At 44.8% G+C, this 17,527-nt stretch overlaps 1 protein-coding gene across 1 annotated transcript in view; it reads right to left on the bottom strand.

The window, feature by feature from the left end:
- Positions 1-16,920, bottom strand: part of TTLL9 (tubulin tyrosine ligase like 9) — a 34,709-nt gene extending 17,789 nt beyond the window's left edge. Inside the window, exons 1-5 of the mRNA XM_039864037.1 lie at positions 16,857-16,920; positions 14,064-14,107; positions 11,063-11,155; positions 7,178-7,289; positions 6,247-6,432 (exon numbers count right to left, since the gene is read on the bottom strand). Of these exons, the coding sequence (XP_039719971.1) occupies positions 6,247-6,432; positions 7,178-7,289; positions 11,063-11,155; positions 14,064-14,107; positions 16,857-16,871 (450 nt within the window). The 5' untranslated portion in view covers positions 16,872-16,920. The remainder of the gene's footprint in view (positions 1-6,246; positions 6,433-7,177; positions 7,290-11,062; positions 11,156-14,063; positions 14,108-16,856) is intronic.
- Positions 16,921-17,527: the final 607 nt, after the last annotated feature.

Genomic DNA, 17,527 nt, shown 5'->3' with positions numbered 1-17,527 from the left:
AAAAAACCATTTCTAACAGTCCTGGGAACATATCATTCTTTTTTTGGAAATCAATTTGCCTTCCTAATTAGGTTTTTGCTTTGGCTAATACAGAAATCAGTCTGCCTTCACAGAATGCCGGCATGGATAATTCATAGCTTCACCGTGTCAAGGGGCTGAGAGAATCTTTAATATCATGCAGAGCAGTTGACACCAAAGGCATTACTTCCTCCTGTGACATCCCTTTACCATGGTCACCTACTGGCCTTGCACATCCACAGTAAGAGTTCACTTCTCCTACCTCCCGACACAGTCCATTTGTTGCAGGATAATTCTATTAAGCAGTCATCCAAAAGGTATATAGTAGGTGTCTACTGTGTAGTGGGCATTATGCTATAACAGTAACCCACACACCTCATGGGGTTTTCACAGCCTAGCCTGTGTTAAGCTAAATTTTGCCCACATGGCTCTGGCCCCTAGGGCCTCCTAGAACAAACCTGATTCTTGGGTTCCAGGACAGCCCTTTAGTTATTTGCAGTCCCCCTGAGTTGTCTTTTCTTCAGCATGAAGGCATCCAGCAAATGTAAATTCTCATTTCCTCTGTTCTCTGAGCATGGCCCAGCTGGTCAATGTGGGGCCGGCCCTCTATACAATGTAGGGGTGGGCAGAGCTGTTAGGCATGGCTGTACAGATTGTCCACTGCATGAAGAGATCCCAGTCCTGGGTTCAGTGGGAGCTGAAGCCCGGCCCTGCTTTGCCTGCTGTGCTGTGCACCCTGGTTCAGGAGGAGTGTGTGTGCCCAGAAGATGGGGTGCCTAAAAGACTGATGACTCATGGGCATCCACATGTGAATAGTTGTTTTGGAAAACAACTAATCAGTGTGTATCAAGGGCTTCCAACAGTTCACAACCATGCAAAAGACTTAAGTTCACTTCACAAAAGAGAATATTACCCAATGTAAACAATGAAAAGGCACTTAACTTCATTAGTCTTCAGAGAAATGCAAATGAAAACCCCAATATGATACCACTACACCCTCCCTGAGAATGGCTTAAATGAAAGACAGACAACATCAAGTGTTGGTGAAGATGTGGAGAAATTAGAACCCTCACAAGCACTGGTGGGAGTGTACATTGTTTGGAAACTCCTTGGCTGCATTAACTAAAGCTGAACACAGGCACCCCCATGCCCAGCAATTCCTCTCCTAGTATCTACATGGCAGAAATGCATGCACGTGGGCACTCATGGACATGTACAGGAACGTCCATGGCAGCACAATTCATAATAGCTCCAACCTTGAAACTCTCAAATGGATGAATATTCACTCAATGGACTAGTAAAAACAACAATTATTAATAATTTATAATTACCCACATCAGTATGGATGAATCACATGAACATGATGTTGAGGGAGAGAAACCAGATACCATGTGGCCATACTATATGATTCCAATTACATAAAGTACAAAGGTAGACAAACAAATCTATGCTGTTAGTGACTTAGGGGTCTGAGGGGAGCTGCTGAGGGACTGGTAATGCTCTAGTGGTCTGGGTGCTGGTTACTTGAGTGTGTTCACTTTGCAAAAACTTATCAAGCTGTACCCTTCCAATTTAGGCATGCTCTGTTTTATTAAAATTCAATTAAAAAGTGTTTTTTTAAGACACATACATTTTGATCTAGGAACCCCGATCCCCACCCCTGTTGGCTGCCCTCCCCATAGCCATTCCCTTCCTCTTTTTCCTGGCTGGCAAACCAACCTCTTGAGATGGAGGCTGGAAAGACCCGGTACTTGTTTTATCAGCCTCCTTTGCAGCTAGTGGAAACCATGTGACTTGTTTTGGCCAATGAGACCTAAGGAGACATCTGCTTTTGGATTTGGGGCTTCTGAGAAAAATTTTCCTACTTGTTAAAAATATCAGAGTTGAGGAGGGAGGGAGGGAGAGAGAGACAGAGAGACAGAGAGACAGAGAGAGAGAAATGCCTGGCTTCTTTCCTTCTTTCCTCGAATACTACAGTCTGAGGAGATGATGCCTGCAACCACGGTAGCCATCTCACACCAATGAGATGACAAGTCTGAAGACAGAAAGCCAACACACCGAGGATGCAGTGTGGACAAAAAGAAGGAGCCTGGGCTTTTAATAGCATCATTGAGCACATCACCAAACCTGAAACTTCCTACTTCCAGCGTTCTTATGTAAGACAGTAAAATGCCTTTATTGTTTAAAGAATTGTTAGTAATTATCCTCCTAAGGGAATAATCCTAAAGAGTGGAAAATAAACTTCCTGCACAGTGATATCCCAGGGTTGTTAATACTAGAAGCCACCTAATATCTAGTTTGGCGATTGCAGTTTCCAAAAACAGTCACAACAATATTTCCAGTCCCCTGTGTTTTTGTAGAACCTTGCTATCCCCACCCTCCATCAAGAGGTAAAGTCAACATCCCCTCCCCTTGAATCTGGGTGAGCCTCTAAGGACATCTCAACTAATTGTGTGTGGCAGAAGCTACATTGTGTGGATTCCAATGCTGGATCATCAAAGGCAATACAGCTCCCACACAGCTTTCTCTGTAGGGATGGTTGCTTTGGAACTCAGCCACCATATTGTGGGGGAAGCTCAGGACACATGGAAAAGTCCATATGGAGGGCAACTGAGTCTACTAGGCCTCAACACTGTCTGTACTCCCAGCCAACAGCCAGAACCGACTTGCCAGCTGAATGAGCCAGCCTGGCAGCAAATCCTCTAACCCTTAGAGGAGCTGCCCCAGTAGATGCTGGAGCAGCCAAGAGCCTTCGCTGTCCAAATACTGCCCAAACTGGAGGCTCATGAGCTAAATAAGATATGATCGTTGTTTCAAGCCGCTGCATTTTAGGCTGCAGCAATAGAACAAGAACACCAACTTTAGGAGAATGGTTCACAACAATGGTAATACTAGCAGCGAATACTTTTCAGATGTTTCCTATGTACCAGGCACAAGGATTTACACATATCACCTCATTAAAGCTTTAAAAAAAAACCTATATGTAGCATTAATATTATCCCCATTTTGTGGCCAAAGGAACCAAAGAACAGATTGGCCAAGCACTCTGCTCAAGGTTACCCAGCCAGCAAGTGACAAATCCAGGATAGTTAAATCTGTGCTTCACAAGCCTGGGGCTCATGCACCTCCTACAAATGCCTGGAAGTCACATGATAGACACAGTGATATTTCTGGGAGTATCAATCTTATTTGATAATTTGGGAGAAAATATTTTTATATTACTTTTATAAAAATATGTTATTGATTGGAAAACTATATGAATGGATTATTAGAATGAACCATATTCTGATTTCGCACCACTAACTTTTAAATGACATTCATTGTGTGGCATTCATCGGTGTTGGAGATGTGACTGGTGGTCTCCCCAGCAACCATTTTCTTTTTCCCTACAGAATCCCATTTGGATCACCTCTTCCCAGTGTCTCTGCCCTCTGAGGAGGTCTGAGCCCTCACGGTGGTCCCACGCCACTGCCATTGGTTCAGGCATGGGCCAGCAGAATGCCAAGGGACATCTGCTTCAGGGACTTCTGGGAAGTTTGTGTCTTTTTCAAAAGGGACACAAGACCAAGGTGTTCCTTTATTCTTGTGGCAGGTAGAGGTATGAGGAGGCGAAGCTAGAGTGGCAGCAGCCATGTTGTGACTGAGAGGAGCAGCCAGCCCACTGGGGTGGGAATTGATGATGATGGTTGAGCCACCCAACAAACCATCCCTAAGGTCGACCTTTCATTATTAAAGGGAATTCCCCAGGGCCTGTAAACTCGAACAAGCAAAAAATTTTCATCTTTATTTTCATTAACCCCTAACCAGATTTTCGTGTTTCCTTTTATCAGGCAACAGATCATAGTAGTACTGGCCATGCCTGTGACTTTGTTCTCAAAAGAAATTGCAGTTATTTTTACATATTGCATTATAATTGTTGCAGGTATCTCAAATATCATTTATGCTCATGATGACTTTAAAATTATGGTAACTATTGGGCCTGCTGTTAGATTCTCTTTAATTGTTAATGAAAAACACCTATATTACTTCAGCATAAAGAATGTTTAATAGTTTGTGTGGTGGTCGTGAGAATGTACTACAGGTCTCTAACTGCAGGAGCGTGACTGACCGAGAGCCCAGGCTGCTGCTAAAATCCATGCTGTGCTTGCCAGGCCTCAGGTGCCAGCCAACAGCTGAGGACTGCAGGGACATGAAGGCTGGCCCACTCCTGGGAGACAGGGGACTCCTCGAATAGTGACTTTGACTTGAGGCCTCTCATCAGCCTTGCTGATCATCGCTTAGGCTTGCATGGCAGGCTAGGAGCTTCCACCCACCTTCCTTCCCTCACTGGGGTCTGACAGCTCTCCTGGCTCCTTCCTCCTATTCTCTCACAGGCAAAATTCTGTGTGTTGAATGTCGTCTTGGCATCTGTTTCTCAGAGGACCCAGACTAACAGTTTGATAACTGTTTTCAATATAGTTGCTTTATTTTATAATCAAATACATTTATCATATGCTTTTTAAAACACTATTCTGTGACAGGGTCTGCACATTTCACCAGATGCTAAAGAAGCCCAAAGCATGAGAACAGTTCAGAACCTCTGCCTTCTTGTTTGAGCTACTATTAGTTGGGGTTTCTGTTATTTGCTGCCCAAAGATTCCCAACTCTTAGGAGATTTCAGTGAAAAAGTGTGAGGAGCTCTGATTGGGGTAAATGCACGAAACAAAATGTTAAGATGCTGTTCTTTCCATCCTGCAGTTTGGACAGAGGTCCCCAATGCTGAGAACAGTCCAGGTTGCCCAGGACACTCACAGCCCTGAGTGAAGTGTTAGACCAGCTCTGCAGACACAGAGAGACTGACAGACAGGCCAGGGCCCTGACCGCCAGCACCTGCCTCCCTGCCGCAAGAGAGGGGCTGGAGGAGCAAGTGTGTTCCCCACCATCTGGGTCCTGTCCACCTTCCTGTGAACCCAGGGGCCTGAGCTGGTGGGAGGGGGAAATGCTTAGATGGAAAAAAGTTTGGATGTGTGCAATTTATCTCTAGGCCGGACTTCTAAATTTCCAGCCCAAGGGTTTGTTCTTCTATCCCCTGAGAGTGATAGCAAAGTTTCACCCCACACCAAGCCTATTGAATTAGACACTATGAAGGTGGGGTGCCTTAATAAGCTCTCCAGAAAATTCTAATGCGCTCTCAAGTTTGGGAATTACTTCTCTACAGGCTCATGACTCAGAGTGTCCTCTGTGAACTAGCAGCAATGGTGGACTCATTAATTCTATTTTATGGATGAGGAAATGGACTGAAAGGGATTGAATGACCTACTCAGGGTTAAACAGCTCAGAAATGGCAGATACAGAGTTAGAACCCAGCTAGTCTGACTACAAGCACCCACTCTCCACATCCCATCCCGCAGATAGTGTGCCTCAGCTATTTATGTGTGTGTGTATGCATGTGTGTGTGCACGCACGCACGCACACACACACACACACAGAGCAAAGATTCCTCCTCTTAATTACAGCTGTAAAGGCCGTGGGCTGGGAAAGGAATCAACTTAATATGCAATTGCTCGTTCCCAATTAGCACAAATTACCATTTGTCTGAGAGGATAATGCCTGCAGGGAGCTGGAATTCGCAGGTGGGTTGCAGTGCTCATCTGCCTAAGCCCTTCTGCTCCAGCTTCCGAGCCCTGCACACTGTGGCTCCTGGGAAAGGGATGCCAGCCTTCGCTCACCAAGAGGAGGATATCAGGAGGCCTGGGTAAATTCTGGCTCAGGCTTTTCTGTGCCTGGCACATGGCAAGTGCTCAATAAGTATTGGTGGAAAGCTTAAATAAATAGGTCTTAGGCTCCTTATCTTTACAACGGGGCTGGTAGTAGCCCCTCCCAAGGACCATCATGAGACCTGGGGCAATGCAAGTATAGCACTTCTCATGCCTGGCCATGGTTTTCTTTTATGTAAGGAAGACAGGCCTGAGCTCCAGCGATCCTCTGGATTCTCTACCCTGGTGTCCTGAGGATCACTGGTTCATCTAGTAAACACTTATTGAGCACCTACTATGTACTAGCCGTCAAAGCTGCTGGGTCCATACCCTGCTCTAAGGAAGAGATAAAGTTGGCCCTTTTAGGGAGGCAGATGGTTCCTCTAAAGCTGAATCCCCAGGCAAGATCCCGTCCCGAGATGCATGAAAAAGGATCCCTGCTCTGGTGCCTGGGATGTCCCCTCCCCCAAGTCCTCAGGCACTGGGCACTCACAGGCTTCATGATCCAGGTGATTCCCGGGTTTTTGCGAAATTCCTCCACAAATAGGTGGTACTCGCAGGGCATCTCAAAGGTTTTGGGAAAGAAGTCGCACTTGGCTGCCTCCAGCTTTCCTGCCTCACGCTCCAGCTGTTTCCGGAAACGCTTCAGGTTCTTCACCATGTAGTTCTTGCGGGTCAGCTGGGTAGCAGGATGGGCGGGGAGGCCGATAGCGCTTGTGCCCACTGCCCTGTGCCCACTGCCCTACTTCACCCCCTATACCTGCCCTCTCAACCCCAACCATCTCAACTGCTCCTACAGCCTCCATACTCTGGCTCACAAAATAATAATAACAGTAAGAATAACTTTAACTGAGAGCCTGCTATTCTATAATTATCCCCATTTTACAGGTGAGGAAACCGAGGCTTAGAAAGGTTAAGTCTGTTGCCCAGAGCTACCAGTTGATGGCAGCACAGCTTCTAATGACTAAGCTGCACTTACTTTTTAAAATCTCCCATCACTGGCTCCTCCAGTCTCACCTTTGTGGTCTGGTTCCCACTGGACCTCCCTCCCCCATCTCTAGACTCCAAACTGCTTAACTTGTCTCTGCCCTAAAATGACCATAATCACTCAAGCATCCTGCTCCTTTGGCCCTCGGACTCCCAAGCCTGCCTGCCCCTCACATCTCTAGTGCGGAAACACCAACCAGCCCGTGACCTCCGTCTCTACCCCAAGACGGCCTGTTCCTGAGGTCTTGGACCCTTGCTCCCTCTTACTAGTTAGTTAGCTCATCATATATCTAATGCACATAGTCCCCATCTGGCATGTGCTCCAAATTCCCTTACACTTTTCATTCTAGTCCTTGTAACCCAAACTAGTTCCTGTTCATCGCCACACCCAGTAACATGAGTTGGCTGACTCAGTCCTCTCGGCCCACCCTGCTCACCTCATAGTGGTTTCGGAAGTGACTGATCCGCACGTGCTCGTCCATATAGGTGTGGTCGAAGTTCTCCCGGAGCCAGCTGACGTCACACCAGTAGAAATCCCACTCTCCTTCACTGGGGGTGAGGTGAGACAAAGGTCATGACCAGAGACCTCAGACCTGCCGGGGGTCTGGGGCCGAGGGAGGTACAGCTGAGGGGTAAGTAGCAGTGTGTTTATCAGGAGTCTCAAGGAGGTGGCTATGGGCGGTTGCTGACCACAACTTGCTTTGTTAGGCCAGAGTGAAAACTAGAGATATGATCACACAAAACTCCGGACTGCTGGCTTCAACTGAGCCCAGATGCCACCTGGCACCTATTGGCAAGACTGAGGAGCGGCCACTACATCAGACAGGGAAACACTCTCTCCAGATCACAGTCCCTACCACTCTCTACAGCCCATGTCAACCTCATCTGATCGTGTTACCTGCCTGGGTCCTGGAATCATCAGAGCTGCCACCCCGCTTCCCAGCCCACATTACCAAGCAGTAGAATTGGGTAACATGGTTCAAAAGGCCCTCCTCGCACTGAATCCTCAGAGCAGCCCTGAAAGTGACTATGATCATGCCTGGAGCCCTATGACGAGGTCAGCCTTGTTCACCTAGGACATAGCAGCACCAGGATTCACACCCAGGCCTGACTACTTCACCACCATGCCAAGGAGAGGGGGATAGGAAACCAGACCCATCTACCAAATCCAATATCAGAGCTGAGGTGTAGAGAAGAGGTGGTTGAAAAAGATGTGGCAAGAAATAAAACAATGTCACTATGACTGCTTCTAATTTTTTTAAGTAAAAAATTACAGATGTAACTGAAGCCTCATGTATATTCCTGCCTGATTCTATTACCTCTCCTTTCCCAGGTCATTAGCCTGAATTTGGTGTGTATCGTTTCTGTGAGTGTTTTTATAGCCTACCTATGTATACATGTTATATGTGTATATCCATATATAGAACATGACATTATTTGGCATGCTTTTAAACTTTCTAATAGCTAACATTTATTGCTTACCATGTGCTAGAGACTGTTCTAAATACTTTACAAGTATTAACTTATTGATTCTCATAGCAGTCCTAAGTGTGTTAGGTTCTGTTATTAAGCCCATTTTACAGATGAGGAAACTTAGTCAGAGAGACATTAAGGAACTCACCCAAGTTTATATAGCTAGTAAATGGCAGAGGCAGGATTTGAACTCAGACCATCAGGCTCCAGAATTCAAGTTCTGTAGTTAGAACCACTTCTGATTGTTTCCTTTCACAACTTGCTTTTTCAACAATCTTTTGTTTCAGATGAATGAGTAAATAATGGATAAATGAATAAATAATGTATTATCCATTCACTTGCCCAACATATATGTGTTGAGGTTGTCTTAGTGTCAGAGACAATGTTGGGTGCATTGTTGGGTACAAGGATATAGGAGGAACCAAAACTGGCCAGGTGGTCTATACAATACTCTGGTGAAGATTAATAATCAAGGAAACAAATAACTCTATAATGAGGAATTGTGAAATGTGCCACAAGTAATTCAGAAGAAGGCCATGAGGCAGGGTAGCTGAGGGACCTATGTTGGGTGGAGGCCCCTCTGTGGAGGTGATATTTCAACTGAAGTCTGAAGGGTAGGGAGCAGCAGCCAGGTCAAGAGCAGTGGGGAGAGGGTTCTAGGAGAAGGAAGGGCAGGCAGTGAGTCCTGAGGTTGGAACAGGCATATTCAAGGATGTGAAGAAAATCCAGAGTGGAAGGAGAGAGATCAGGGGTGATGCTAAAGGGTATGGTAGGGCCCAATAAAGCAGGGCCTTATAGACTGTGGTGCAGATTTTGACTCCTTTTCTGATTTTGAAAGTTCAGTTATTTGCACACCAGCTTCTTGATTATCATAGTCAAGTTGCTCTTAAATTACCCAGAAAGACATTAAACTGATCGACAAGGGCAGTAGGGATCCAAGTTCCTTCTACCTCCCCATTCTGTCATCCTTAACTTGTCCTCATGCTCATCACCTACAGATCACAAGATGGTTGCTGCTGTTCCAGGCGTCACGTCAGCTTTCTTAGTGGGAAGCAAGAGAAGAGATAGCTCTGGCCACATCTGTTCCAAACTCTTGACAGGCTGATGGTCTGAACCGAGACCTCATTCTACCTATTAGACTTCAGGTAAGGTCCTAAGAGATGAAGTCTCGTGTTCATGGAGCCATGTCTGGTATAAAGGTCCTGGCCTCTGATCCTTTCTGATTTGAAGACTCTTGAGGCAATCTGGGATCAGGCATGGAGCACACTTCTTCATGGACTACCATACCATCAGCACCAGACACTCAGACCCTCTTCCACCTGACCATAGAGCAAGGCTGAGGAGAAGCAGGGGGTGGCCTTAGGTCACACAGCAGGTCAGGACAGAGCCCTTTCCTATACGCTACCTTCACCTGCTAGTCACTTCACTCTCCTCTAATTCATCCCCAACCCCTCTCTCCACATCCTACTTTACACCAGGCAGTGGGAATCATGTATTCATCCACTGGCTCATTTGTTCCTTCATTCATTGAGAGGCTGCTAAAATAGGGCAGAGATGACCCTGGGACTCTGCAGACAGACAGACTAGGTGCAAATCCTAGCCCAAGCCCTTACAAGCTGAGTGACCTCAAACATGGCATGTTTTACTCTTTTGTGTCCAGTTTTCTCATCAGTAAAATGGGGACGATAATAGCACCCCTCTGGAAGGTTTGCTGGATGATTCAGATGTCATTCATGTTAAAGATGTCTTACTGAAGATTGTCTAGCTGCCTTAGCTATTGTTATGCAACCAATATTTACTGAGCATCATAACAGGGAAGCTGGTTGCCCTCACCCCTCATACCCATCCTTCTCTTTTTATACAATAATAGATTTCCCAACATTTACCTGAGAAAATTTCCACATTTTCTAGAATAAAGACTACATTTTCCAGATCCCCTTATAGCTAGGTGTGGCCACATGGATAAGTTCTGGCCAGTGAAATGGGAGGGACTTCCGGGTTATGTCTTTCAAGGGCAGAGCATGCCTTTTCTTGCCACTTCCTAGCTACTGTTCTTGGAGTGTGCATGTAAGGCTGGAGCTTCACCTCAGGCCATGGGAACGAAGGCCTCACTCAAGGGATAGCAGCGTGGAAAGACAGAAGCAGATGAGTCCCACATTTCCATACCATCTCTGAACAGCCTACATCTTGACTTCAATGGGAGAAGTAAGTAAACTTCTAGTGTGTCAAAGCCTCTTTTACTTGGAGTCTCTGTAACATGCATCTAAACCTTAACCCTAGTAACTAATATTAGCATCTACTATGTGCCAGGCATTGTAAGCTTGTTCATCTCAGTATCTCCAGGGCCTGGCATAGAAGAAAAAGTGTTGGCTCAAGGGTTAAATAACTTGTTCAAGGTCACAGAACTAGTAAGTGGCCAGGAAAGAGCAGCCCTTCACCTGGACCTGCCATCACCGGAGGATTCAAGCCAGCTGGTCTATAATGGCTGCATTCCTTGTTTCTACAGAGAGACATAGAATGTAGATGAGCCTGCGACTCTGTGGAAGTGTCAAACTAAACTGGGTTTGAATCCCACTTACGTGCTGTGTGACCTTAATACCTCTGTATTGGCTTAATACCTCTGAACATAATCGTATCTTGCTAGATGGTTGTAAGGCTTAAATAAGACAGAGGTGGCATCAATGATGTGCCTGACACGTTGTGAGTACTAAATAACTGTTGGCCCCTGTCACAGCCAAATTGGGACAAATCCCAGTAGCCACCCAGGGGAACTGAGAGAAAAATGAAAGGAAACAAGGACCTGTGAGACAAAGGGAAGGAGGGATGAGGGGGTGGAGGTGGTGTCTTACTCCTTTACTTCCACCCATCCTGGCCTGTGGCGAAGGACATCCATGAGAGTATTCATAAGAGTAGTCTTGAACCGGATCGATGCTCTCTGTTCTCTGAAACACAAGGCAACAGAATGCTTGCTGAGGATAAACTATTTACTAGGATGGTTCAAGGACAGAAAAAATGGAGAAGGAAAAAGAGCCAAGTTCCATACTTGGAAATGCCAAGAAGTAGAATTACTGAATATCAGAACTTAGCATCATAGCAGGCAACACTTAAAATAATCAAATTGAGAATTATAAAATCTTTGGATCATTGAAAAATAACAGCAGTCATTGTATTCAGTGCCTACTATGTGCCAGGCATGATCTGGCTGCCTTGCCTAATCCTTATATTTAATGATAAGTACTTGCAAATCCCTTTCTCTGGCACTCGTTAGGGATGGTGAAGCAGATGTACTTTTCCCGATTTTTCCTACAAGTACAACTAAAACCCGAAACATTATATAAAACAAACAAAAGAAGACTCTATAAGGTGGACAGAACAAGGCAGACCGGAGAGAGACTTCAGGACCCAAGGAAGAGCATGGCGGTGAATTCTCTGCATTTCTTTTCTGCCTCGTAGATCCCAGATGTAAAAGTAAAATGTTTAAAATCAGACAAATACCAAGTGTTTGTAAGAATGTGGAGGATTGATAATTATCCTACAATGCTGATGGAAGTATAAATTGGGTAAACTTTTAGAGAGCAATATGGCATATTAAAACCATCAGATCCTATTTCATACACATTAGACTGGCAAAAATCTCAAAGTCCAAGTTTTGGCAACATTGCGCTAAAATGGAAATTCCTCCTCTGCTGGTGAAGGCAGTGTGGAGAGCCACATGGCAGTATTTAGTACAGCTAAGCATGCACATACTCTGCACCCAGCAATTCCATCCTGACTCTACACCCTAGATGGATACCCTAATGCGTACTAGGCAATATATATGTACAAGGATGTTCATTTGTAACTGTTAATATTTTTTTTATGGAACTAACCTGCAGCACGCACTGTTGGTGATCTGCCCTCATCCTTTGGGCATTCACTACTCCTGTGCATGCAATCAGAGAGCTTTCCACTGCCAGCACCTGCAGCTCTTTGCCTGAGGGCTTTTCTGGCTCCCAGAGTGTGCCAGCCAGTGCTTGGAGCATCCGAAATACCAGGGAATTAACTGCCCTCCCCAACAGCATATAACCAATGAGTTGATGGATAAACTCTCCAGCTCTTTCATCACTCAATTGGGTTAAGACTGAGGTGCATTTTATGCGATATCCTAGGAATCTCCAGTGGGATTAAACCCCACTTACCCAGCAATAACCTACCAATAGTGCATCTTTTTTTGTTTTCCTTCCCTTAGCTGTCTCACTTTCCCACTTCCCTGACAATGCTTACTGGTATTACCTTCTAAATAACAACTTGCCCTCACATCCTTGTCTCGGGGTCAGCTTCCGGAGGAAACTAATACTAAGATACAACCTAAGTGCCTTTCCATAGGAAGATAGATCAATAATTTGCAGTATACAGTGGAACACACATAGTGATTAAATTTATCCAGAGCTACATGCACCAACATGATAAATACTGAAAATATGATTGTGTGCGATAAAAACAGGGTGCAGAAAAATAACAGTATAATGTCACTTATGTAACTTGTATTCCTAGTCACTCATGCAGCTAGGGGTGTCCATGTGACATAATTCTTGTCAATGAGATAAAAGCATAAGATCGCTAAAGAGGCTGGGTTCCTGGAAGTTTTTGTCCTTTAGATGAGAGAGAGAGAGAGAAAGAGAGAGAGAGAACTGAGTTTTCCTTCTCCAGTGAAGGCTAGAGCTGAAGCAGCCACTTGGTGTCCATAAAGAAAAGGTCAAGACGATCACAGAGGCACCAGCTCTGACACCACTGAACCACTGCACCAGCCCTCCAGATTCTTTGTTACATAAAGAAAACCAATTTTTAAAACCAGCTATTAGTTGGGTTTCCTGTTACTTGTAGCTAAACACATTTCTAATTGATATCAACCCTAATAAAACAGACGGGTGGGTCCTGTCCCACCTGTTAACTAAAATGCTCTTTGTTTTGTTGGGGTAGGAGTAGGTTTGTGCAAGTTTAGGGCTAGGATCTGGAACAGAGCTGAACTTCGCTCCATAAAAGAGTAAGCGATTTGAAATTGATGGGATAGAGTCAGTATGAAGAGAAAGAATGCAAAGAAGATGGGTGCTGCATGATAGAAGACCACACATGCCCTCCCTAGTGGTGGTATAGCCAGGAGGGACTTGAAGAGAGAACAGAAATATCTAATGAAATAGAGAATTGAAATATCTAAAATATTCGCCATGGTGTGTATAAAGTAAACTACCTCTTGTAACTCCCACAAAAATTTTCAGTGAAGTCTCCTTTGCTCACTCCTGCTTTGTGCAAGTGGATTCTGTTTAGGAAGTCTGAAGAGGTGCTGGTTATTGATGCAGGATGAAGCAGTGAATCAGGATGGAGTTGACATTTGAGTTAGCAAGTCAACTTCACTTGGTTGTTGAAGGAGGCAGGAGAGCATAGTTAGATAAAATATGGGCCCTGGAGTCCAACAAGCTCTGCTACTAATTGATCCTATGGTCTTGAGCAAGTTAGTTAGCCTCTCTGAGCTTCAGTTGCCCCATCTGTAAAATGGACACAATAATAGCATCTACTTCAAAGGACTGCGGTAAGGATTCAATGAGATAATACAGGTAAAGTGACTAGCCCAGGGCTTGGCACATGGTAAATGCTCAATAATTATTTATAATAATTATTATTATTATTATCATCCTGATTATTAAAAAGAGGGGGAGAGAGGGATGGATGAAGGGAAGGAAGGAAGAAATAAAGGAAGGAAGGAAGGAAGGAAGAAGGAAGGAAGGAAGGAAGGAAGGAAGGAAGGAAGGAAGGAAGGAAGGAAGGATGGATGGAAGTTATTTCTGTGTTATTGGTTTGGGTGGGACCACTCACCGCTCTTTTCCCTTTGATAATCCATGGCCCTTGTAATTTTGGATCTGCAGTGAAAAAAGGAAAGTGATGTAACTGATGTTGCATATCCGCCTTGTATTACCAGGTCAACTTACTGCAGATATTTAAATGCTCAAACCATCAGACTTGACATTGCATTGATCCTGAGACAGGAAGGCCCAGCCTGGCCAAGTTCTCATTGGTCTCTCTGAGCTCAGCAACTTGGTCCTTGGAGTGAACCCCCAAGTATCCAAGGCCCACCCCACTATAGGCTTGCTCCACAGGCATGACCAGTAGAATGAATATCTAGTTTTCAACGCTCCAAGGGTCCAATCCTGAACCTCAGTTTTGAGGGCTGAGCTCGCCAGGCTCTGTGAGAAGGATCTGGACCCTCTACTCTAACCTTGAATGTTTGATTAGATCCATGATCCAGGAGGAGGCTAAGTCAAAGACTCAGAACAAAGTCAATTTATTCCACCCAAATTGGACCTTTCAAATCCTCAAAGGGTGGTTGTTTTTTTTCTGCTTCTACCATATCTAAAACAGCTTGGCCCTCAGCCCTGGTAAGACTGATCCTTAATGGCAGGTATGAAAAAAGAAATCAGAACTGGTCTTGTGCAAGATGACCTCTGCAGCTAGACAGACCTGCCATCAGCATTAGCTTTCTATTACTGCATGACAAATTACTACAAACTTAATGGCTTTTAACAGTGAAAATTTGTATCTCACAGTTTCCATGGGCCAGGAGTTTGGACATGGCTTAGCTGGATCCTCTGCTCAGGTCTCACAAAGCTACAATCAAGGTGATGGCCTGGGTTATTGTTCTCATCCAGGGCTTAGAGTCCTCTTCCAAGGTCATCCAGATTGTTTGGCAGCATTCAGTTACTTGGGGTTGTAGGATTGAGGTCTCTATTTACTTGCCAGCCATTGGCTGGGGACTGCTTTCTGCTCCTAGAGAGTACTGAAAATTTGCTTTCTTCCAGGCCAGAAGGAACATTTCGTCTGACTTCCAACCCTCCTCTCTACAACTCAGCCACAATGGAGTCTTAAACAATCTATCGTAATTATGGTAGTAACTATCCCATCAAATTCACAGGCTCCACCCACACTTAAGGAAAAGGAATTATACTAGGTGTGCACACTAGGGATAGGAATCTTGAGGGCCATCTAGAATTCTGCCTATCATACCATCCTATCCCTCAAAGAGTGGTGGAGGGGGAATAGAAGATACTGCTTTACAAACAGGCAAAAGTAAGCTCGCCCACAAAAGCAAGTGAAATTTTATCCCATTAATCCATTCAAGCCCCCTCACACACACAACTTCCCCAGCACTAGTTAAGTGACATAATCTTTTTTTTGTTTTTGGAGGGGGGAGAGATTTTGAGTGTTACAGTAAACCATATGTCCCAATCTTTTTTTATTTTACCGTTTACATTCCCTCATGTTTTCGATTCCATTTTTCATATGTTTATCTAGTTGCTCCAAAGTCTTTGGTTGAAAAGCTTTTCCTCACTGAATTGCACTGGCACTTCCGTCAAAATTCAATTGACTGTATATGTGGGTCAGTCTCTAAACTCTATTTTGTTCTATTTACTTATTTGTCTATACTTATGTCCCTACCAGTCTTCATTGCTGTAGCTTTCTAGTAAATCTTAAAATCAGGTAGCATGTCCTCCAACTTTGTTTTTTTTTCAAGCTTGTCTTTGCAATTTGGAGTCCTTTGCACTCTATATACATTTTAGAAACAGTTTGCTTATTGCTATAAAAAAAGCATATTGGGATTTTGATTGGAATTGCATTAAATCTATAGACCATTTTGGGAAGAAGTGACATTATAAAATATTGATTCTTGTAATCCATGAATACTGTCTCTCTCCATTAATTTAAGTCTTCTTTAATTTCTTTCTACAATGTTTTCTAGTTTTCAGTATCTTGAATGTTTTTAATTAATTTTTTCATAGATATTTGACTTTGTGATATTGTATATGCTACTTTTTAAATTTCATTTTTAATTGATGATAGTATGAGGTAAGCATGTCCTAATCCCCAGGACCTAATATGTTACATTATATGACAAAGGGAAATTAAGGCTGCAGGTGGAATTAAGGTTGCTAATCAAGTGACTTTAAAATAGAGATTATTCTGGATTATCTGGGTAGGCCCAATGTACTCACTCCTTTTTCGTTGCGAGAGAGAATTAAAGAAACAGGGGTGCCATGCATGAGAGTTGGAATATGGGGTAAGAAACGGGTTGGGGGTGAGGAAAGTGGATTCTAGAGTAATTCGTTTCCCTTCTTTGGGTCTCATTTTCCCTACTCTTAAAATGGGGGAGACGGCCTCTGCACTGCTAGAGGGTTGAGGCTTGCCTGATTCACTTCTGTGTCCCCGGCCAGTACTGGGCTCGACTGGGAAAAGGCACTACTTAGCTTTTTTTGGCTGGATGGATTATGAATCGATGAATAGGTAGGCAAGTGGGCGACGGGATGAATAGATATTTAAGAGCTTTTCCAAATCAGAAAATGTGAAATTCTGTGCTTCCCCCGGGGTCACAGAAACCGGTGTAGAATCCCAGAATTTTATAAATTTCCCGCCAGCGAGTCTGGTTCCTTTGACTTGTTCAGAGGCTCTGTCGGCGCGCGGCATGCCAGAACTTTTAGTCTTTTCTCCGGGTTCATAATTTTCTCCCACTCTATAAGGAATCCCTCCGCGAGGACCACCACGATCCTGAATCCCTCCGCGGCTTCCCTCCCTCCCTCTAGAGTCGATGAAAGCGTCTGAACCTGGCAGCACTCCTACCTTTGGTCGCGACATGACACGATTCCCAGGGCCCGAGCCAAACCGCCACCTTGCCCCGCGCGAGTCTGTGCGTCCTGTTACCAAGGAGACGGAGAGGGCGCCCGCTCTGATTGGATGAGCCAAGAGCACCTTTCGGTGCCGTAGACACATCCGAGTCACTGGAGTCGTTGCACGCCCAGACCTTTCTACTCCTTGAACCTTTCTCAGCTCCACGCCTCCGCGACCCTGGGGCACTCCTGGCCAGAGACTGGCTGCCTGCCTCGGGCATTCACTGCCTAGCGCCCCTCCAAACTGCACTTCGCTTGACCTAAGAGCGCTGAGTCTGAAAAGTTACTAGCTTTTGGTAAATGCAATGGTTCTAAGTTTCCTTTCTCTTCCCTCACTAAGTCACCTGGTCAGTCGATGAGTTGGTGACACAGCCAGTCACTTCTGTTCTCTCCTAGTCACATTCTAATTATTAGGCACCAACTCTATGCCAGGACTCACCTCGATGACTGCCTACAGTAGCCACCTGAGCAGTCTACTAGTTACCACTCTTGCCCTATCTATTCCAGTTTATTCTCTTTACTGCAGTCAAAGAGCTCTTTAAAACACAAATCTGATCCTGTCTCTTGAGTATAACCTGAAGTGGCAACTTATTTGCCATTGCACCCTGTACTGGCTCCCTGTCC

Source organism: Pteropus medius, unplaced genomic scaffold (assembly GCF_902729225.1).
Source record: "Pteropus medius unplaced genomic scaffold, Ma_sr-lr_union100, whole genome shotgun sequence".
In the NCBI taxonomy this organism is placed as follows: Eukaryota; Metazoa; Chordata; class Mammalia; order Chiroptera; family Pteropodidae; genus Pteropus; species Pteropus medius.
The sequence above is the reverse complement of the archived record's forward strand: the minus strand, read 5'-3'. Positions and strand labels throughout refer to the sequence as shown.